The sequence below is a fragment of the Plasmodium gonderi genome (assembly GCF_002157705.1).
Source record: "Plasmodium gonderi DNA, contig: Chr11, whole genome shotgun sequence".
Taxonomy (NCBI): domain Eukaryota; phylum Apicomplexa; class Aconoidasida; order Haemosporida; family Plasmodiidae; genus Plasmodium; species Plasmodium gonderi.
In genome coordinates, this window is record NW_021628936.1 from 1,093,282 (window position 1) to 1,111,427 (window position 18,146).

The 18,146-nt window shown below is 29.0% G+C and overlaps 2 protein-coding genes across 2 annotated transcripts; both read right to left on the reverse strand.

Annotated features, from left to right (window-relative positions):
- Positions 1-2,277: 2,277 nt before the first annotated feature.
- On the reverse strand, positions 2,278-11,172 carry PGO_112350 (SNF2 family N-terminal domain containing protein; the record flags this gene model as incomplete). Its single annotated transcript, XM_028688572.1, has 1 exon — positions 2,278-11,172. One exon carries the CDS (start codon positions 11,170-11,172, stop codon positions 2,278-2,280), a length of 8,895 nt encoding a protein of 2,964 aa, XP_028544373.1.
- A 5,718-nt stretch (positions 11,173-16,890) lies between these two features.
- On the reverse strand, positions 16,891-17,160 carry PGO_112360 (anaphase promoting complex subunit; the record flags this gene model as incomplete). The annotated part of the gene is made up of 1 exon (XM_028688573.1): positions 16,891-17,160. One exon carries the CDS (start codon positions 17,158-17,160, stop codon positions 16,891-16,893), a length of 270 nt encoding a protein of 89 aa, XP_028544374.1.
- Positions 17,161-18,146: the final 986 nt, after the last annotated feature.

The window sequence follows — 18,146 nt, forward strand, 5'->3', positions numbered from 1 at the left end:
GTATAATAATTTATATTTTAATTTTTTTTTTTTTTTTTTTTTTTTTAAATTAAAAAAATTCGTTAAGGCTAGGGGGAGAATGGGTGGAGTTATACATATATACACACATATTAGTACATATATATATATATATTCAAAATTTGTTGGATGTGTTTTACTTGTAAAAAATTGTGATGTGGTAAAAATATATATACATCGCTATAAATGTATCTAAATATATACAGATGAATATGTGCATGCATGCTTTTCTGTATATATATATAAATATATATGAACTAGTAGGTTTGCTTTTGCTTTTTCTTTTTTTTTCTTTTTCCTGTTTTTATTACATGCAATGGATATTTAATGAAATATCATTGAAATCAAATATACACATGAATGTACATATATATCTAGGTATATGATATATAACATGATAAATTGTTAAAAAAGTAAAAATAAAATAACCCATAAATTTTTGTATTTTAAAACGAAAAAAAAAAGGAAGAAAAGTGTAAAAAAAAAAAAAAAAAAAAAAAAAAAAAACAGCTAGCTACAATTTAAATAAACATTATTTTAAAAAAAAAAATGACAGCAATGGAGTATTCATAAAAAAAATAATAATAATAATAAAATAAAAATCATTAAAAAAATATTGTTCATTTTCTTAAAAAGAAACGGATACATACGTACACATACACACATGTATATACATATATATATATATATATATATATATATATATATATACAGAATACATATACAAATGTTCCCTTTTTGTTCCAAAAAATAAAGCTATTAAAAAATACAAAACACACAGGTACGCGCCAAGAACGCATAAATGCACACAAACAGGTATATGTGTTTACGTTTACGTATATATACATATATGTATACATACATATGTATATGTAAATGGACCTCGTGTGAACGCAAAATATGTAAATGAACTGCTTTGCTACATGTATATATATTTCAACTGAAGACGAATTCGTGTGTTCATGTATATGTGTGTAGAGTGCATCAGTGGTATATGCATAATGAGATAAAATTTACACATGCGCACAATACACAGACAATTAAATAATGTACAAAAATTTTCCTCATAAAAAAAAGGCAGGAAATAAAAAATATGCGGAAGTGCCGATAGGGAGAAGAATATATATATACATATATATATATATATATATATATATATATATTCCTTTCCTTTTAAGGATATGTATAATCCAAATAATTTCCTAATAAAAATATCATATACTTCATCTTAGTAGTAGAGTGCATAAATACCGATATCATGACATAAAATCTCTACACTGTTATATGATAAAAACTACATGTATGTTTCATCTTCATGCTTTATCCCTTTACAAAAATAAAAAGATAATAAGAAAATAAAAAAAATAAAAAAAAAAAAAAAAAAGAAAAAGGAATTTCCTTTCTTCAGTTAGTTCTCTTAAATATTATTCTTCTCATATTTATTTGGGACGGCCAGGATGCATTGAAATAGTGCTTTATTCATTTATTCTTTTTCTTTTTTTTTTTTTTTTTTTTCCACTAAGACATTCTATTTAATGTGGACTACGTCGAGGAGGGGATGGTTATGGTATATTTTCAGGAAGTACATTACTCATCACTCATTACATCTTCAACTTGAACGAATTTCTTTATGTTATATATTTGTTGTTCTTTATTTTATTTTTTATTACCCTCTACGATATTATTAGTTTCTACTGTATTATTTTTCTATCCTTTTATCGCTCCATCATCCATGTGATCCCTTTTTTTTTTTTTTTTCTCTCTCCTTTTTTGCTATTTTTTCTTGTTCTTATGCATTTCCAACTATGTATCGTTTCAACATATGGGTATATAGCATGTTTTGTATTCACCACGCAACAAGGTCAGATGAAGTGAAATCCTGATTTACATGCCCTTTTTCAAAGAAAGCACCCATTCCTTTCCTACATATATATATATATATATATATATATATGGTCCCCCCCCTCTATACTGTCATCTCGATTTATGACAAAATTCACTTAAATAATTAAATCTACAACTAAACTTAAATAGACATATGAACATATTCACACTACTTCGGTTAATACCTCTACCTGTCTCGGTTTGACAACAGTCGAAAGGAGAAAATTCTTCCACTGAGATCGTTTTTTTCTTCTTTGTATATAATTTTATATACGTCCGAATGTACATATTAACGATGTATGGAAAATATGGGGTATGGGAGACGCTCTTTGCTTCTTGCTTCATTTTTTCATGATACCTGAGATGTTTTGATGCTTAGTTAATTTCGGGTGGAATATTATCATTTTTGCTCCTCTCTGCACTCATTAAAAAGTTTTTCACATCATCTAAATTTAGATGCTGCAAAATGTTATCATTATTGCTTAAACCCATTTTGTTGATACTTGCTTGTGGATCAGGTTTATTCGAATTACTTCGACTGATAATACAATCATCGTATGACTTTCCCATGTTATTGCTATGTCTATTTTTATCATTACTCTTATTCGTTATGGTACTTGATATTTTCATTTGGCCAATGTTTTTCGAATTGCTTGCACTCTTTGTAATGGTAGCAGTTTTGTCAACAGAAGTGTTGTTCCTATCCCCACTAGCATTTTTCGTGCTTGTCGTAATTTTTTCTCCCATATCACTGGAACTGTTACTTGGTTTTTTCCTTCGATAGAGTATGTACTCTTGGACCTTATTACTTCCACAGGCTTCTGAAGAATTAGTTATTTTTTTAATATCATAATCGACATTGTAATCTACAGTACTGGAATGGACTCGTTCACAGGGAGGTTCATTTTTTTTAATATGAAAATTAGTTCTAGCATCAACATTTTGAGGCGTATTTCTCTCCACATTCTGTTCATTTTTATCAGGTTTGAAAATTTTTTTTTTCATTAAATTTGTATTGGCACATAAGTTTAATAACTTTTTCTCTATATCTTCACATTTTATATTTTTATCAATATTGAATATATCAACATTAAAATCATTCATGGAGTAGTTGTTACTACTACTGTTGTTGCTATTGCGAATATTTCTATTATTAAAATTTTCTATTTTTTCCATTTTCTTCATACTAGGTGAAGGGGAGTCTGAGGCCAAATCTTTAATACCAGGATTAGTAATAGTTGAGGATCCTTTATTTGAAAATATGCAATACTTGGTGGTGCTACCTTTTTCAAGGGTATTTTTATACATATCGGAATTAATGTTTATTTTATTTTCATGACTTGCACTGGTATTTATACGCGATTTTGCATATCCTAAGTTAGTCATAAGGTTATTATCATTAGAAGGGGTATTTTTTTCCAAGTATATACTATTTTTTAGAGAATTTTTCATCTTATTTAAGTAATTTTGAATGATAGATTTTTCTATATCACTTTGATTTAATTTTCTATTTTTATCAACACAGCTTAATGGATCTGTATTTCCTACCCCAGTGAAGGTAGAAGAAGAACCCCCAGCACATTCTGTAAAGGAGTTGTTAATTAATTTTTTTTTTGTAACCCTTAGAAATTCTTTTGCCTTGAGTAAAAAATCATCATTAAATGAATCTCTAATAAAGTTAGCATTATGTATATCCTTAATTAATTTTTCATGAAATGGATTTAGAAGATAATTCAATTTTTTCATGTTGTCATTATTATTTTCATTCTGCGTGTTACTAATGTTTGACAAATCTTCCATATTATTTTCATTCATTTTTTTCCTTTTTATTTTTTTAACGGTATTATTACTCTTAACACATTTTCTTCTTTTTCCAGTAATGGATGACATTTCATTATTCATTATTTCTCTCATTTCATCTGTTATATCACTTTTTATTTCTATGATATCTTTTGTATTTGCACCATTTGAATTCATAATTAATGGATGTCTAAACAATAGTTGGGCTATATTTGGTCTCGACCTGGACATTGCACTATAGCTCCTATTTTGGTTATCCTCATTTTTGTCATCATCCATATTTCCTCCAGCGTTATTGTTACCACCACCATTTATATTACTATTACTGTTATTATTCCTTTTAAATTCTTTCTCTTTCTTTGGAACTTTTTTTTTGGATGATATTAACATATCCCATTTCATCTCCCTGATACATTCTTCCAAAATGTCATCTGCCCTATCCTGAAAGTTATTATACAAACTTTTGAATTTAAAAACTGACATATTCTTATATTCCTCTTGTGTATGTTCATCTTGTATATTTTTTTTATTTAACAAATCGATAAGTTGCTTTAATTTTTCTCTTTTATCTTCATATTCCTTTTTTTCTTCTTCTGTTAATTTATCGCAATGTTTTCTAAAATGAGCTAATTTTCCTAACTGTACTGTGCCACATTTTGAGCACACGGCTCTTAAAAATCTTCTCGTTTTTCCCTTGGAATTTGCATCATTGTTACTATTTGGTGTATCACCACTTAAAGCAATGTTCTCATTATTATTCTCTCCCTTTACGTCATTTCCATTGTTATCAGATGACAAAATTGTATTCATAATCATCATTTTTGCGTTTTCGTTTGCGTTGTGATTAAATTTATTCTCAACATTGTATTTCTCTTGTTTTTCATCAACAAGCCTGACATTTCTACTGCTTTGTATTTTGTCATGTAGATTTTTTTCCTCTTCCTTGTTATTCCTTCTACCGTCTTTAGCGAAGCATGTGCTGCTGCTGTTGTTTATGGAATTTTCTTCTTCTTTGTAATCCCTTTCAAATTTGATCATTTTTGTATTTACAAAATTGTCACTTGATTTTCCAAAGCTGTTATTACCATCATAGAGACTACTCTTCGCACTCGGACTTGTCAGTACAGTTCTTTGTTTGTCACATCTCTCTCTTTCATCATCAGCATCATCTGCCTCGTCTGCATCGTTCGCTTCATCCACGTCAGCATGGGCAGCTACTTTTTCTTTTACTTTCATACTCTTTACAGCATTTTTTATGTGCAGTGAATTATCCGGGTTAACATCAAGACCTCTCTTGTTAGTGTCTTTGTTAGAACTGCTCATATCTTTAGATGTAGAGACAACTAGTGTTAATCCTTTTTCTACATCTCCCTCGTTTTCTTCACCTTTGGTTGTAACATGGGTTGAAAATTTTTTTTCATCATTATTATATTTTATTTCAGTCCTTTCCTTAAAATCACTTGAAAAAGATGATGATGATTGATCTTTATTATTTGTCCCTATTTTTTTGTCATTACTACTGCAACCTGAAGGTGATGTTGGATCTTTATTATTAGATAAATGATTAAAAGAAGAATTAGCATAAAAATAGGATTTATCTAATTCCAATGGATAACAGCATTGTCCTGGATATTTATAATTAGCATGACATGGCAATTTACAATTTTCACATAGGACTAAAAGTTTGTTTGGTAATTTGGTATGTAAAAATGTTGTTGATTTTTTTTTATTTGGTTCTTTATTTATTTCATCTTCAATTCCTTTTTGTTTTAATGATTTTGCATGTTCAATTCGATTCATTAATTCTTTAACAAAATTTGGAGGAAATAGATTTTCATATGCACTTCTCAGTTGTAATTCATACTTTTGATCCAATGCATCAATTCTTTTTCTATTTTCGATTATAAATTTATCTCTTTCCATTTGTTGTGCTCTTTTTCTTTTTTTCGCTTCTAATTCTTCCTGTTTGCTATCATGTAATTGACTTCTTAATTCTTTTTGTAATTGTTTTTCATTTTCTCTCTCTTCTTTTGTCATTTTTCTTCGTTTTTTCTGTTCTTCTACAGCTTTACATTTAGAGCATAAGAAACAAACCCAATTCTGTGGCGTAAAATTAACACCTCTTTGTCGTAAATTATGATAATATTCTTCACCCACATAATATCTTACATAGTCAGGTGGAAAACAATTGTAACAAAAACTAGTTGGACATGTAGCACAATGAATTAATAAATTTCCACATTGAGATGATTTTCTAAAACATAAACAACATTCATGCCAACTACATGTCCATGTTTTTTTCACATTTTCGTCTTTAATTCCTTCACATAATTTGTGATATGTCTTTGGACATCTAAAACAGTTAATCATGTCTCCATAATCAATTTCAATATCGTTATTATTTCTATCTTTAACAATTGTTTTATAATTTTTTGTATTATTACAAATGAAACATCTATATTCATGTTTTATTTGCTTTACTTCTTGTTTTCTACCCCAATATTCTGGAGTATACATATTTTGTGGTTTTTTCCTTTCTCTTACTGATCTCCACAAAGTTGTGTCAGATCCACCACCAGTTCCAACTCCTCCTACAATTCCACCATTGCTGGAATTTTGTGTATTGTGTCCTTCACCTGTGGCTCCACCTCGACCTCCTCCTACTGACCCGTTTGTACTTTCTGCATTATTGTTATCTTTTAAAAGACCAATTTTCGATTTGGAACTACTACTATTAAGATAAAGTTGACCACTTCCTCCCCCGTCTCCATAAAGTGGACTATTATCATTCATATTGTTACTATTGTTGTGTCTCATTTCTAATTCCTCTGCTTCATCCATCATGATTTCATCTATATCTATACCATTTTCATCTTCATCATGATCCCTTCTTCTATTATTATTATTATCATCATCATCTTCTTCTTCTTCTTCTTCCTCACTATCATCAACATTACCACGACCTCTACCCTTTCTTATACAAATGTTACTATCTCCTTCTAATGCATTATTATTATTATTTACTTCTTCTTCTATAGTGGTCTTTTCTTCCTTTTCCAAATCTACTCCATTAATAATAGGCAATTTTCTTCTTCCACGCTCAATAAAAAACTCCAGGGAAGAATTATTAGTATTTTCTACATTCATATTTTGAATAGCTGCTTTTCCATGTAACATTAGTTTCCTTATTTCATCGGATGATAATTTTTCTTCAAAATTATCCAACATGTCTTCATCATCTTGTGTTTGAACAACTAACTTATCTAATTTTAATTTCTGTTCTCTTCTAAATGCCATTCTTTCTTCTACTGTCCATTCTGTCATTAATTTCCACACATTTACTTCTCTCTTCTGACCGATTCTATGGGCTCTATCTATAGCTTGAAGATCAATAAATGGGTTCCAATCTTCATCATACATAATTACATGATTTGCTGCTGTTAAATTTATTCCTAGACCTCCTGCTCTTGTGCTTATTAAATAAATAAAGTATATACTATCACTTAAGTTAAATTCACGAATATCTAATTCTCTAATCAGCTTGTTAGTTGACCCATCTAATCTCATATATTTCCAGCATCTATATTTGCAATATTCTTCCAGTTCATCTAGTACTAACTGAAATTGAGTGAAAATTAGTACCTTATGCATTTTTATTTCTCCCTTATTCGATTTATTCTCACTCTCATTCTCCTCCTTCTCATCATTTCTAGTTTCGCTACTTTTTTTATTATACTTCTCGCTACAATCTCCGTTTTGCCCTTCATTTCCATTTGTTTCCTTGTTTACTCCATTGTGAGGCCCACCTTTTGCCTCACCTTCTTCCTCGTGCTTTGCTTCATCTTCTGATCCTTCCTCGTCTTTCTTCTCCTTCTCTTCACTACCCATCCTGCTGCTCATCTGACATAAATTTTCGTCCATCTCTTCATCATCATCTTCTTCCTCCTTCTTCATGTCTTCCAGATCTGTTTTTCTGGAATCTCCCTTGTCGGATACTTTCGTTGAGTGTTCGTTTGATTTGTCCAGGCTGCCTGATGACTCTTTCTTCTGTGTTTTAAAGAATTCCTTTATGTTCATCATTTTGCAGTTATTTCCAAGATCTATAATCTTCTTGCTTCTATCAATCGGTTCCTTCTTCATACCATTAGAATGGCTTTCCTCATCCTTATCTTTTTCTTTATTATTATCCCCCCTCCTCTCGATTTCATCACCTTCGTTTGCCCTTTCTTCGTCTGCCCGTTCTTCGTCCGCCTTTTCTTCATTCACCTCTTCTTCCTCCTGCTCCTCATTGCTATCGAACAAAGTGTTGTTGCTTTCCTTCATGTTACCCTTATGATTGTCCTTGTCATCATTGTCACTGATATTATCATTACCACTCACAATGTCAGTGCCATTAGAATTATGGTCGTCATTATCACTTACAATGTCACTGACACTAGAATTATGGTGCTCATTACCATTGGCATTATGATCGTCATATTCCTCTTCTTCTTCTTCTTCTTCTTCATTGTCTTTATCATCATGGTTACCAATTTTCTTGCCTCTTTTGTGCTGCTCTTCCTCTTCTTCCTCATCGTCAACTTCAACGTCTTCGTCATTTTCTTCCTCTTCGTAACTTTCGTCACTTTTACATTTTTTCCTCGATTTTGGTTTACTATTCTTGTCTCCCCCTGCTTCATCCGCTTCTTCCACTTCTTCCACTTCTTCATCCTCATCCTCATCCTCATCCTGATTGGATAGATCATTTTCATCATAACCATTTTTGTTGTTCCCTCCACAATGACCCGTACTGTTTCGATAATCATAATGAGACAAATCATATTGGAGATTGTGGTGCTTGATAAATTTTTCCTTCCTTCCTAGAGATTTGTTATTATGATTAGCTACCGTGTTTTTAATAAAATCTCGAACCTTATCATAAATGCATCTCTTTTTCTTATAAGGACATTCATTATCAATCGCCACGGTGTGCATAAAACTTTTAAGCATATCTTCATTTTCTGATGTTGGTTTTAATTCGAATTTTCCTTTATTAAGAATTTCCATAAATAATGGGCTACTTTCCAATGCTTCAATTTTTTTAAATTTACCAGAATATTCTCTTTTTTTTTTTTGTGCATTATTTTGTTCCTGTATTTTATGATATCTATACGCAGCAACTTCTTTCTTATGTTTTTCAAAGCTTGATGAATAATTTTTAACATATTTACAATTTTCATAATGTAATTGGCATAGTAATTTATCAATAAATATAAGTTTCGATGATGATTCGATATGTTCTTCTCCAGATATATACTTCAATTTTAGGGCATCATTTTTGACCTGCTCTTTAATCTCTTCACTTTCTTCTTCAAAAAATGCAAATAGCTTTTCCATTTGGGATGGACGACTAACAATTCCTTTTGGATGTCCACAAATAATTCTCATTTTTATAACTAATCCAAGTAACTTTTTTACGCTAACTTTTTCTTCCACCATGGATCTTATATCTAATAACCTTTTATACCAATGTGCTGAAAGTGTACCTAAAGGTAACCACACATCATGAAATATTTTTCTAGGCAAAGTTATGGCTTGTTCTTTTAGCCTTCTCAGCATAATCTTATCTAACAAGCATCTTATCGATTTTAAGTCTTCTTCTTTAATAGCAGATTTAAGATCTATATTTCCAATATTTACATTAAGTTTGGATCCGCTTCCTACACTACCACCACCATTCAGATTATTTTTATCATCTTTACTATTTTTGTTTTTCATACTGTTATTATTTTTTTGGTTATTATTTGTAATCCCATTATTGTTACTGCTATTAGCAGCATTGTTTTGTGATGCGTTCATAAAAGCCTGTTCAATAATTTCAGAATTTTTAAATATATCTGGAAACATAAAATTAATCAGAGTAAATAACTCAGCTGAGTTGTTTTGAAGAGGTGTACCTGTTAATAACAGTCGCATATTACCAACGACTCTATCCATTGAATGTCTAATTGCCCCACTTTGATTTTTAATTCTGTGAGCTTCATCCAACACTATGCATTGCCATTTGGGAATCGTTTCTACAAAAAATTCCTCTTCATTTTTTACCGTTTCATATGTAGTTACGTATAAATCGTACAACCCTTTTTCAGCCAATCGATCCTCCTTAGCATGTGTTCTTTCATTTTTCGATCCGCAAATTTTTATACACGTAAGGTGCGGTGTAAATCTATGAATTTCTCTTAACCAATTACCAACTGTGGATAATGGAACAACGATCAAATGTGGGCCATCAATTTTGCTACATTTTAAATACGACAGAAAACATAATGTTTGTATTGTTTTACCTAATCCCATTTCATCTGCTAAGATAGCCCCTCCTGTGAGGAACGATTTTAATAACCATTCGACACCATCCTCTTGATGTGGTTTTAAATGTACATTATCGACCAAAGGTCTTCTTTCAATTTTCCTTCCATTCGGATAATAAACGCTTAAAAATACAGATTCAATAAATTTGCATGCATTTTCGTTAGCTTCATCTTCTAATGAAGAAATATATTCATCGAATTCTTTAGAATCCATATCTACATCTTTTCTAGAATTATTACTATAATAATTTCTATCCGAATTGTTGTGCTTGTTGACTTTTCTATTTCCACTGCTTGAGCCATAAGCATTACTACTACTACTATGATTACTTCTAGAGTTATAAAAATCATTCTTAAACGTTTTTGTAAGATTTGAAAATACTCTGGGATTCACAAATGGTTGTAAATCTTTTCTGTGTGCTAAAAGAAATCGATTTCTATATTTTATAATTTTGGATCTCCAAAAAGTTAACTCTCTTTGTCTTTTTTTCATGATTTCCTGAATTTCATTCTTTGTCCATCTTTTATGTCCTTGGTTTAATAAAGGATCTTCATTTTTGCAACATGGGCATTCCCACTGATCAGATATATTATCAAAATCTAGATCAGGTAAGCATGTTGGGTGAAATGAATTAGGACAAAAATCACATCCAAGTAATTTTCCCGGTCTCTGGCAAACATAACATGTTGAAGAGTTAACATGATCACCATTCATATTATCAATAGCAAATCCTTTTCTCATCCTTCTAACATCTAAATTTTTATGTTCTTCAGGTTTACACACAGGACAGAACCATTTTTCTGTCTCTGGTTCTGCTGGAAGACCCAAACAGGTCACATGATAGCTATTTGGGCATCCATCACATAGTAATAAAATTAAATTTGATGATTTTTCACGACATATTTTACACCTGTCTTCATTTTCGGGAATTTCATCATCCTCGTTCATACACTGATAACACAAATAGTTTTTAATATCTCTCAAAATCTCATTATCAATTAATCCTTCTGCTTGCAGGCATTCCCTGTGAAACTTCTTTTTGCACTCTTTGCATTGGATGCATTCGTCACCATCTTCAAAATTTTCACGACATAATGTACACCATGTTTTTCTTATTCTCATTTTAACGGGGTAAAGGACAGAAATGACACTTTGTACATGTATATTGTGTATGTATTTATATATTTATATATATATATATATATATGTGTGTACGTGTGTATACACATATACAACCCTTAATATTTTCTATTTACACTTATGTACAAAAGCAGCCTCTAATCTATCATAAGCACAAGTGAATGCTGCTCGTGCACGAACTTCTCTCAATAAACACCATGAACGATTAACATGCACATACGTCTACTTCGCATACTCTAAGCTAATATGTGCATACAATAATTCATCTAATGTACTTATACATAAGAATCTATTCGGTTTGCACGATAATACAGTGAAATGTGCCCAATGTGTGGGTTGCGCATAAGGAAAAGAGTCAATCGAGGAGTGCACACAAGTATACGTAAGGTATATATAAGGTATATGTAAATATGTATATGTGTATATACGTGTAAATGTATATGTGCACACGTGTACATATGTAGTTATACAAATGTACACATAACGTTCTGTGTACATATATGCCTATACGCGAATACGTATTAGTATACATATTAACATGAAAATATCTTACGCATACGGTGTAAACTGTATGACGGGGAAATGAAAGAAAAAAAAATGCAGCCTTTTTAAAAATTCAGAAAAAAAAATGTTTATTCAAGTACATATTTTATAATTTGTGCAGATGAGTTCATACATAGCTCATGGTTTTTATTTTATTTTTTTTTTTTATAATTTAATTTCCAAAAAAAAAAAAAAAAAAAATTATCAGTTCAAAAGTGAAAAAAAAAAAATGTGCCCTTTTATAAGGCATGTAAAATAAGTTGTGAACTCGACAAAGTATTTACAGACGTACATGTTTGTACGTACGTTTGTGTTGATCATACTTTTACGAGGAATTTGTTTTTCTTATGCATGTGACTGAACTTTATGGCATTTATGGTTAGCATTTTGTGATGTAATTGTAATATGTATGATATATACGTATATATTTTTCTCTGTTTGTATACGAATGTATGCTAGCAGAATTTATGTAATTGTAAAAACTGAAAAAAATGTATAAAAATAAGATGTAGAAAAATATACAAAAATGTTATTTGTATATGTATATATATATACATATAAAGATATATAAATTGTAAATATCATACAATATTATTCACATATAGCAATTAAATTATATAAAAAAAAAAAAAAAAAAAAAAATGTTTCATCTACATGCATTTTTGTCATAAATTACATTTGGTACTTAAGAATGGTAGCGTTTTGGAGTAATTGTAAAAAAAAAAAAAAAAAAAAAAAAAAATTAACTCGTTTACATGTGAAAATGAAGATATGTGGAAAAATGAAATATGTGCCCTTATACATACCCACCAATATGTATGCACTGAGCACAATGTCAGACTGTATACTCTTGTGCACGTCGGTTAATTCGAAAAGTGTTCTTTGTGTTTCCACAATATTACGTATTTATGTATGTATATGTATAATATATATATATATATATAGCATATTTGTAAGCCTCTTGTAAAATGGAAATTGGGATTAAAATTTTTTTTGCGCCCATATGAGTTATTGGTATGCATAAAGATATGCAAGCACAATTGTACATGTGCAGGATGACTATTTCATTTTTTGTAGAAAAAAATGGCAAGATCGATATTGTTAAAATAAAATTGCGTATGGTCAACACATTTGCTGTTATGTAAAATTTTATTAGATAAAAATTCACTTAAGAATTTATACGTATACATGTACTCACGTATACCTCTTCTAAAGTACCACATACATAAAATAATTATATGAGAACATAAAATAAATTTCACATATGAGGTATTAAGCATGTATTCACATTTTTCTATAAAAGGGTGCATGGGATATTATTTAACATGTGTACACTTGCGTCCTGTTTCCCATTTATATAAAAATGTACACTTTATTGTGCATGTGGAATAGCACATAATTTTGTTATCTGTATATTTGGATGTATACACGTATGCGTAGGTTCGTGTATAATACAGCTCTTGTATGCGAACGTAAAATATGTGTATACGTAAATGTATATATATAAAATATATATATATATATGCATATATATTTATACACGTATGTCATTCGTATTTTTTTCTTTTATTTACATACACAAGATATTTAGTAATTTTTAACTGAGAAAAGAAAAAGAAAAAATGTAATAACTATAAGGTAAAAATGTATGAAAAAGGAAATAAAAAAGGTATATTAAAAAAAAAAAATTGTAAAACACAAAATATAAAAAATAAAATAATCAAAGGGAGAAAAAGAGAAAAATGTTATTTTATCAAAATTTTTTAAAAAAAATGAGTTGGAGTAAAATTGTATCGTGAACTTGTGTGCGAATAAAGCTTCATCAAAGGGCGAAAAAAAAAAAAAAAAAAAAAAAAAAAAAAAAGGAAAAAGAAAAGAGAAAAGAAAAGAAAAGAGAAAAGAGAAAGAAAAGGAAAAAGAGAAAAAGCAAATGGAAACAGGTGAGAAAAAAAAAAAAAAAAAATAGAAAACAAAAAAGAGAAAAGTGAAAAATAGAAAAAGAAAAAGTGGAAACGGGAAAAATAAAAAAGAGAAATATGAGTGATTTATGAATTTCTAAATTTTCGTTAACATTCTTAAGTGCCGTAATATTTTGGTGGGAATATGAACTCGCGGAAATGCAATGGTAATTTTGTATTCATATTCATGTGTATTTGTATATGTACATATATATATTATACGTATAAGTTCCTTTGGGGCACATGCATCAACCACTGGATGAATTCATAATACACATACCCGTATGCATTATATGGTGTTAAAGTACAGGTTTCAACACAAATATATGTACATGTCAAGCACATAATTACGATGTATGTAAAATTAACTTCTTTAGCATAAATTCCTATGTTATGGGACTCAGTTTTAAAAAATTTTAAAATGGGGAAAACTTATTTATATGTATACAAGTACATGTACGTACGTATGTATGTATATATTTATGTACTTACGTATGTATGTATTATGTATATGTGTATGCATGTATGTACATATTTATGTACGTGTTTGTGTAAGCATGTATTTTACATACGTCCATGTATACGATAACGCATACACGCACTTGTGTATTCATTCATATATGTACATATATATATATATACTTTATATATTTATACATGCTTTGGCACATTAAAAACACATAGATTATTTGTACTAACACTTTTACTTCAAAACTTTCTAAATGTGAAAATATAAAGGTTCCTTATTTTGCTTTTTAAAAATGTTCTCCATTTTCATATTTGAATTTCAGTTTACTAAGGCAGTTAAGTGTACTAATTATGAGAATTAAATGATATGATAAAATTGTTATTAACAAAAAGGCAAAAACAAATTAAAAAAAAAAATAAATTAAAAAAAAAATAATAAAGATAAAACAAAAGTAAAAAAGTAAAGGGGGGAAAAATGACACAAATGAGGAAAAAGGGACAAAAAGTATTTTTTTTTTTTTTTTTTTTTTTTTTTAACTACGTATATATGTGGTGTAGTATAATTATGTATATTTACATTTAATTATACATATATTTATATATATGCGTATCCAGTTTGTGTACATTTTTCCCCTTATTTGTTAGTTAATTCATAATTCCTTTTCACACCTGCTTCGGTGAGGTTAATCCGTTTTATGCGAGATTAAGCTCAAATGTTTATCCTTATCACTATTATTACTTTTTTCTTTCTTTCTTTTTTTTTTTTTTTTTTTTTTTGTTAAAGCACATTATATTCCTAATAAATGGAGTAACAATTAATTGCACACTCCAACAGCATTGTAAAACGAAATAGCAATAAGAACATTTTACTTACACATTATCTAATTTATTTACATTTATTTTTAAAACCATGAAATTTACTAATCCCTTTTTATGTATTTCACGTAAAAATTCAAACATAAAAGAATGCACTGTAATCACACATATATTTTTTGAACTCATTCAATTGCACTATTTTGAATAAAAATAATATTTTATTTGTGTGTACACTTGAAAAATATGCATGACAAAAAACATTATCATTATCGTTATCATTTCCATTTTTTATTTTTTTTATTTTCCTGTAAAATTTTGTGCATCTAATATAGATAGTTTGCATTTTTATATATTTCACTTTTGTCTTACGAATGAGCGAACGCATGTATGCGTAACAGAATTACCCAGGATAGGCCTTACGTATGTACTATTGTGAACACGCAGTAATGTAAAGCGAAATTAAGACGCATAAATAAATAGGCCTTAACGGCTTTGGCGATGCTAGCGGCTCCTTGCGTAAGTGTAAAGGCGTTTGTGTGTGTATTTGCCTTTTTGTATATTCCTATATATATGAAGTTGTACTTCTATGAGTCCACATGTACTCATTTATACTAATGCGTGCATTATATTCATTACTGCTAAATGTTGCCAAACCGAGCTCAAACATGAAGCTAATCATTTCCTCTATGTTGATGTCCTACGTTTTACAGTTGTAAAATTTTGAAACGTACTGACAAGAATGCATTTTCCCACCAAGGAATCATCATATCCCGTTTTTGTTTTTATTTATAAATAATGGCAAAAAAAATTTAAAAAAAAAAAAAAAAAGGGAAGGGAAGAGTTAAATAAGGCCATTATATGGTGTGCATTAAATTGGGAATTTTTTTTTAAAAGAAAAAAGTGTGAAAATAAGATGCCCAGAGAAAGACTCCACCTATTCATGAATTTTCTCCTTTTCTGCAAAACTCCAAACATTACACATAAACATACATATAACAATTACATTAGTCTGTATAGTATTGCATATGTACATTTTTATAAATAAAACTAATTCTTAAACCAATTGCACCAATATATATGTGTTTTCTGGAACATGTTATTTATGCCATATATATTTATATATATATATATATATATATATATATATATATATATATATATATATATATGTATATATATATTCCATGGAAAGAACATAATTAACGCGTTTTTCCGGCTAACATACAAAAAGTATGAGACTGTGTAAGAGAAATATGTGAGAGGTCGTCTCTTTCACATTTGGAACTAAAAAAAATTTTTAAAGATATATGCCCAAAAAAAAATAAAAAAAAAAGGCTTTTATTTTGAATTTAACGATGCTTAAACTCTTTTTCACCGTAAGAAGAACGAATCTAGTAATAAAAGAAACTTTACAAGAAAGGTGCAACATATAGTTCTATAGTGAATTTAAAAAAGAGTTAGTCAAAAGGGATGCAATTTTGCGAACGAAACGTGCTAATATTTCTTATATACTGCGTATGACCACAAAGAATGCTACGTAAAAAATTCTATATGTTCACAGTTGTGTGAAACAAGCTTGTTCTTAAAAGATGTAGATGGGCGTCTGCACGGAAAAGGGTTTCATGTCCCATCGGTGTAATATAAGGACATAAAAAAATATGTAAAAAAATTGAATAAAAAAATGCATAAAAAAGTACCTAAAAAAGAGATTAAAAAATGCATAAAAAAGTACCTAAAAAAGAGATTAAAAAATGTATAAAAAAGTATCTAAAAAAACTGAATTCGAAAAATGCATAAAAATGCAGTTAAAAGGATAATATAATACCGATAACTGGGAAATGAAATAATAGTGCTTACCCTCGAAGGTCGTGAAAATAGAATGCCTTTTCATTGCATGCTATACCCCTTCCATGTGTCATCCTAATTCTTGAGTTTCGTAAAACCAGTCTGCTCTACAACAAGGGCACGTAAATTTGTTTTCGTGTATCCACTTTTCCATGCAGTGTAAGTGAAAATGATGACCGCATTTTCCAAAAGCGGGAGGGCAACTATTTCCTGGACTAATGCAGTTCGTACATGTATTCTCTAAGGCGTTATTACAAATTGCACACACACTGTCTATGGATGATCCAATCCATTTCCACTTGGCAACTGCGTGAATTTTTTTCACGAATACTTCCGGCATTTTAGAAGTATGTTTATGGGATTTTCATAAATTAATGCATTGCACCTGCTGTGTGCATTTGGGTTAGCATAATACAGGTGGGGGTGGGGGAAATTCGCATATAAACTTAAATATATGTTTATTTAACAAATGTGAGTGTACAACAGAGTGTAATATATTTGCATATATACGTATTTTTATGTGCTCGTACACATTTATATAATACATAATAAGCGTAATATTTATTCATATACTTCAAAAAATAAAAAGTTGTATTTTTTTTTCTATATCTTTTTCTTTTTAAAATATACTAAAAAAGTAAAATATATATTTTTTTTTTTTAATATTTTTATGGATATACATATGATATTATTTTATAATTAAAACATTTTGGGGTGGACATTTTTATTTATTGTTTTTTTTGCTTTTTTTTTTTTTCTTTTTTAACTAGCCATATGTCATTTAATAATTTTTTTTTTTTTTTTTTTTTTTTTTTTAATTTCTGCATGAACGAGTAATAATATATTATATGCAATTTTAAACTATGCTAAATAGTTGGATACTTTTCCGAATTCTTTTCAATTTTGTAATTTTTAAATGATAATTTATGAATATTTTGTATTCTTAAATGCCTTATATCGTACTTAAAAAATAAAGGAATGTAACATTCCCATATACATAAACCTTACATTACACACATATCAATCTTGCACATGCTTTTTTGTTCTTTGATTTTTTGTGTCTTTAAAAAATAAGATTGTTACTACGTTGAAATTTTTTTCTTTTTGTTTTGTTTTGTTTACTTTTTTTTTTTTACTTTATTTTTACATATCATTCGTTGATACTTCTCTATAGTACATTTTAATAATCTCCTTTTTATTCTCTTAAAAATGGAGGGAACTGAATTTGTGTTACGCTGGGAATAATGAACTAAGTCAAATTATATCATTAAAACTTGGTGATAATTAAGTGTTTTATTTATTCTTTTCAAAAAAAAAAAAAAAAAA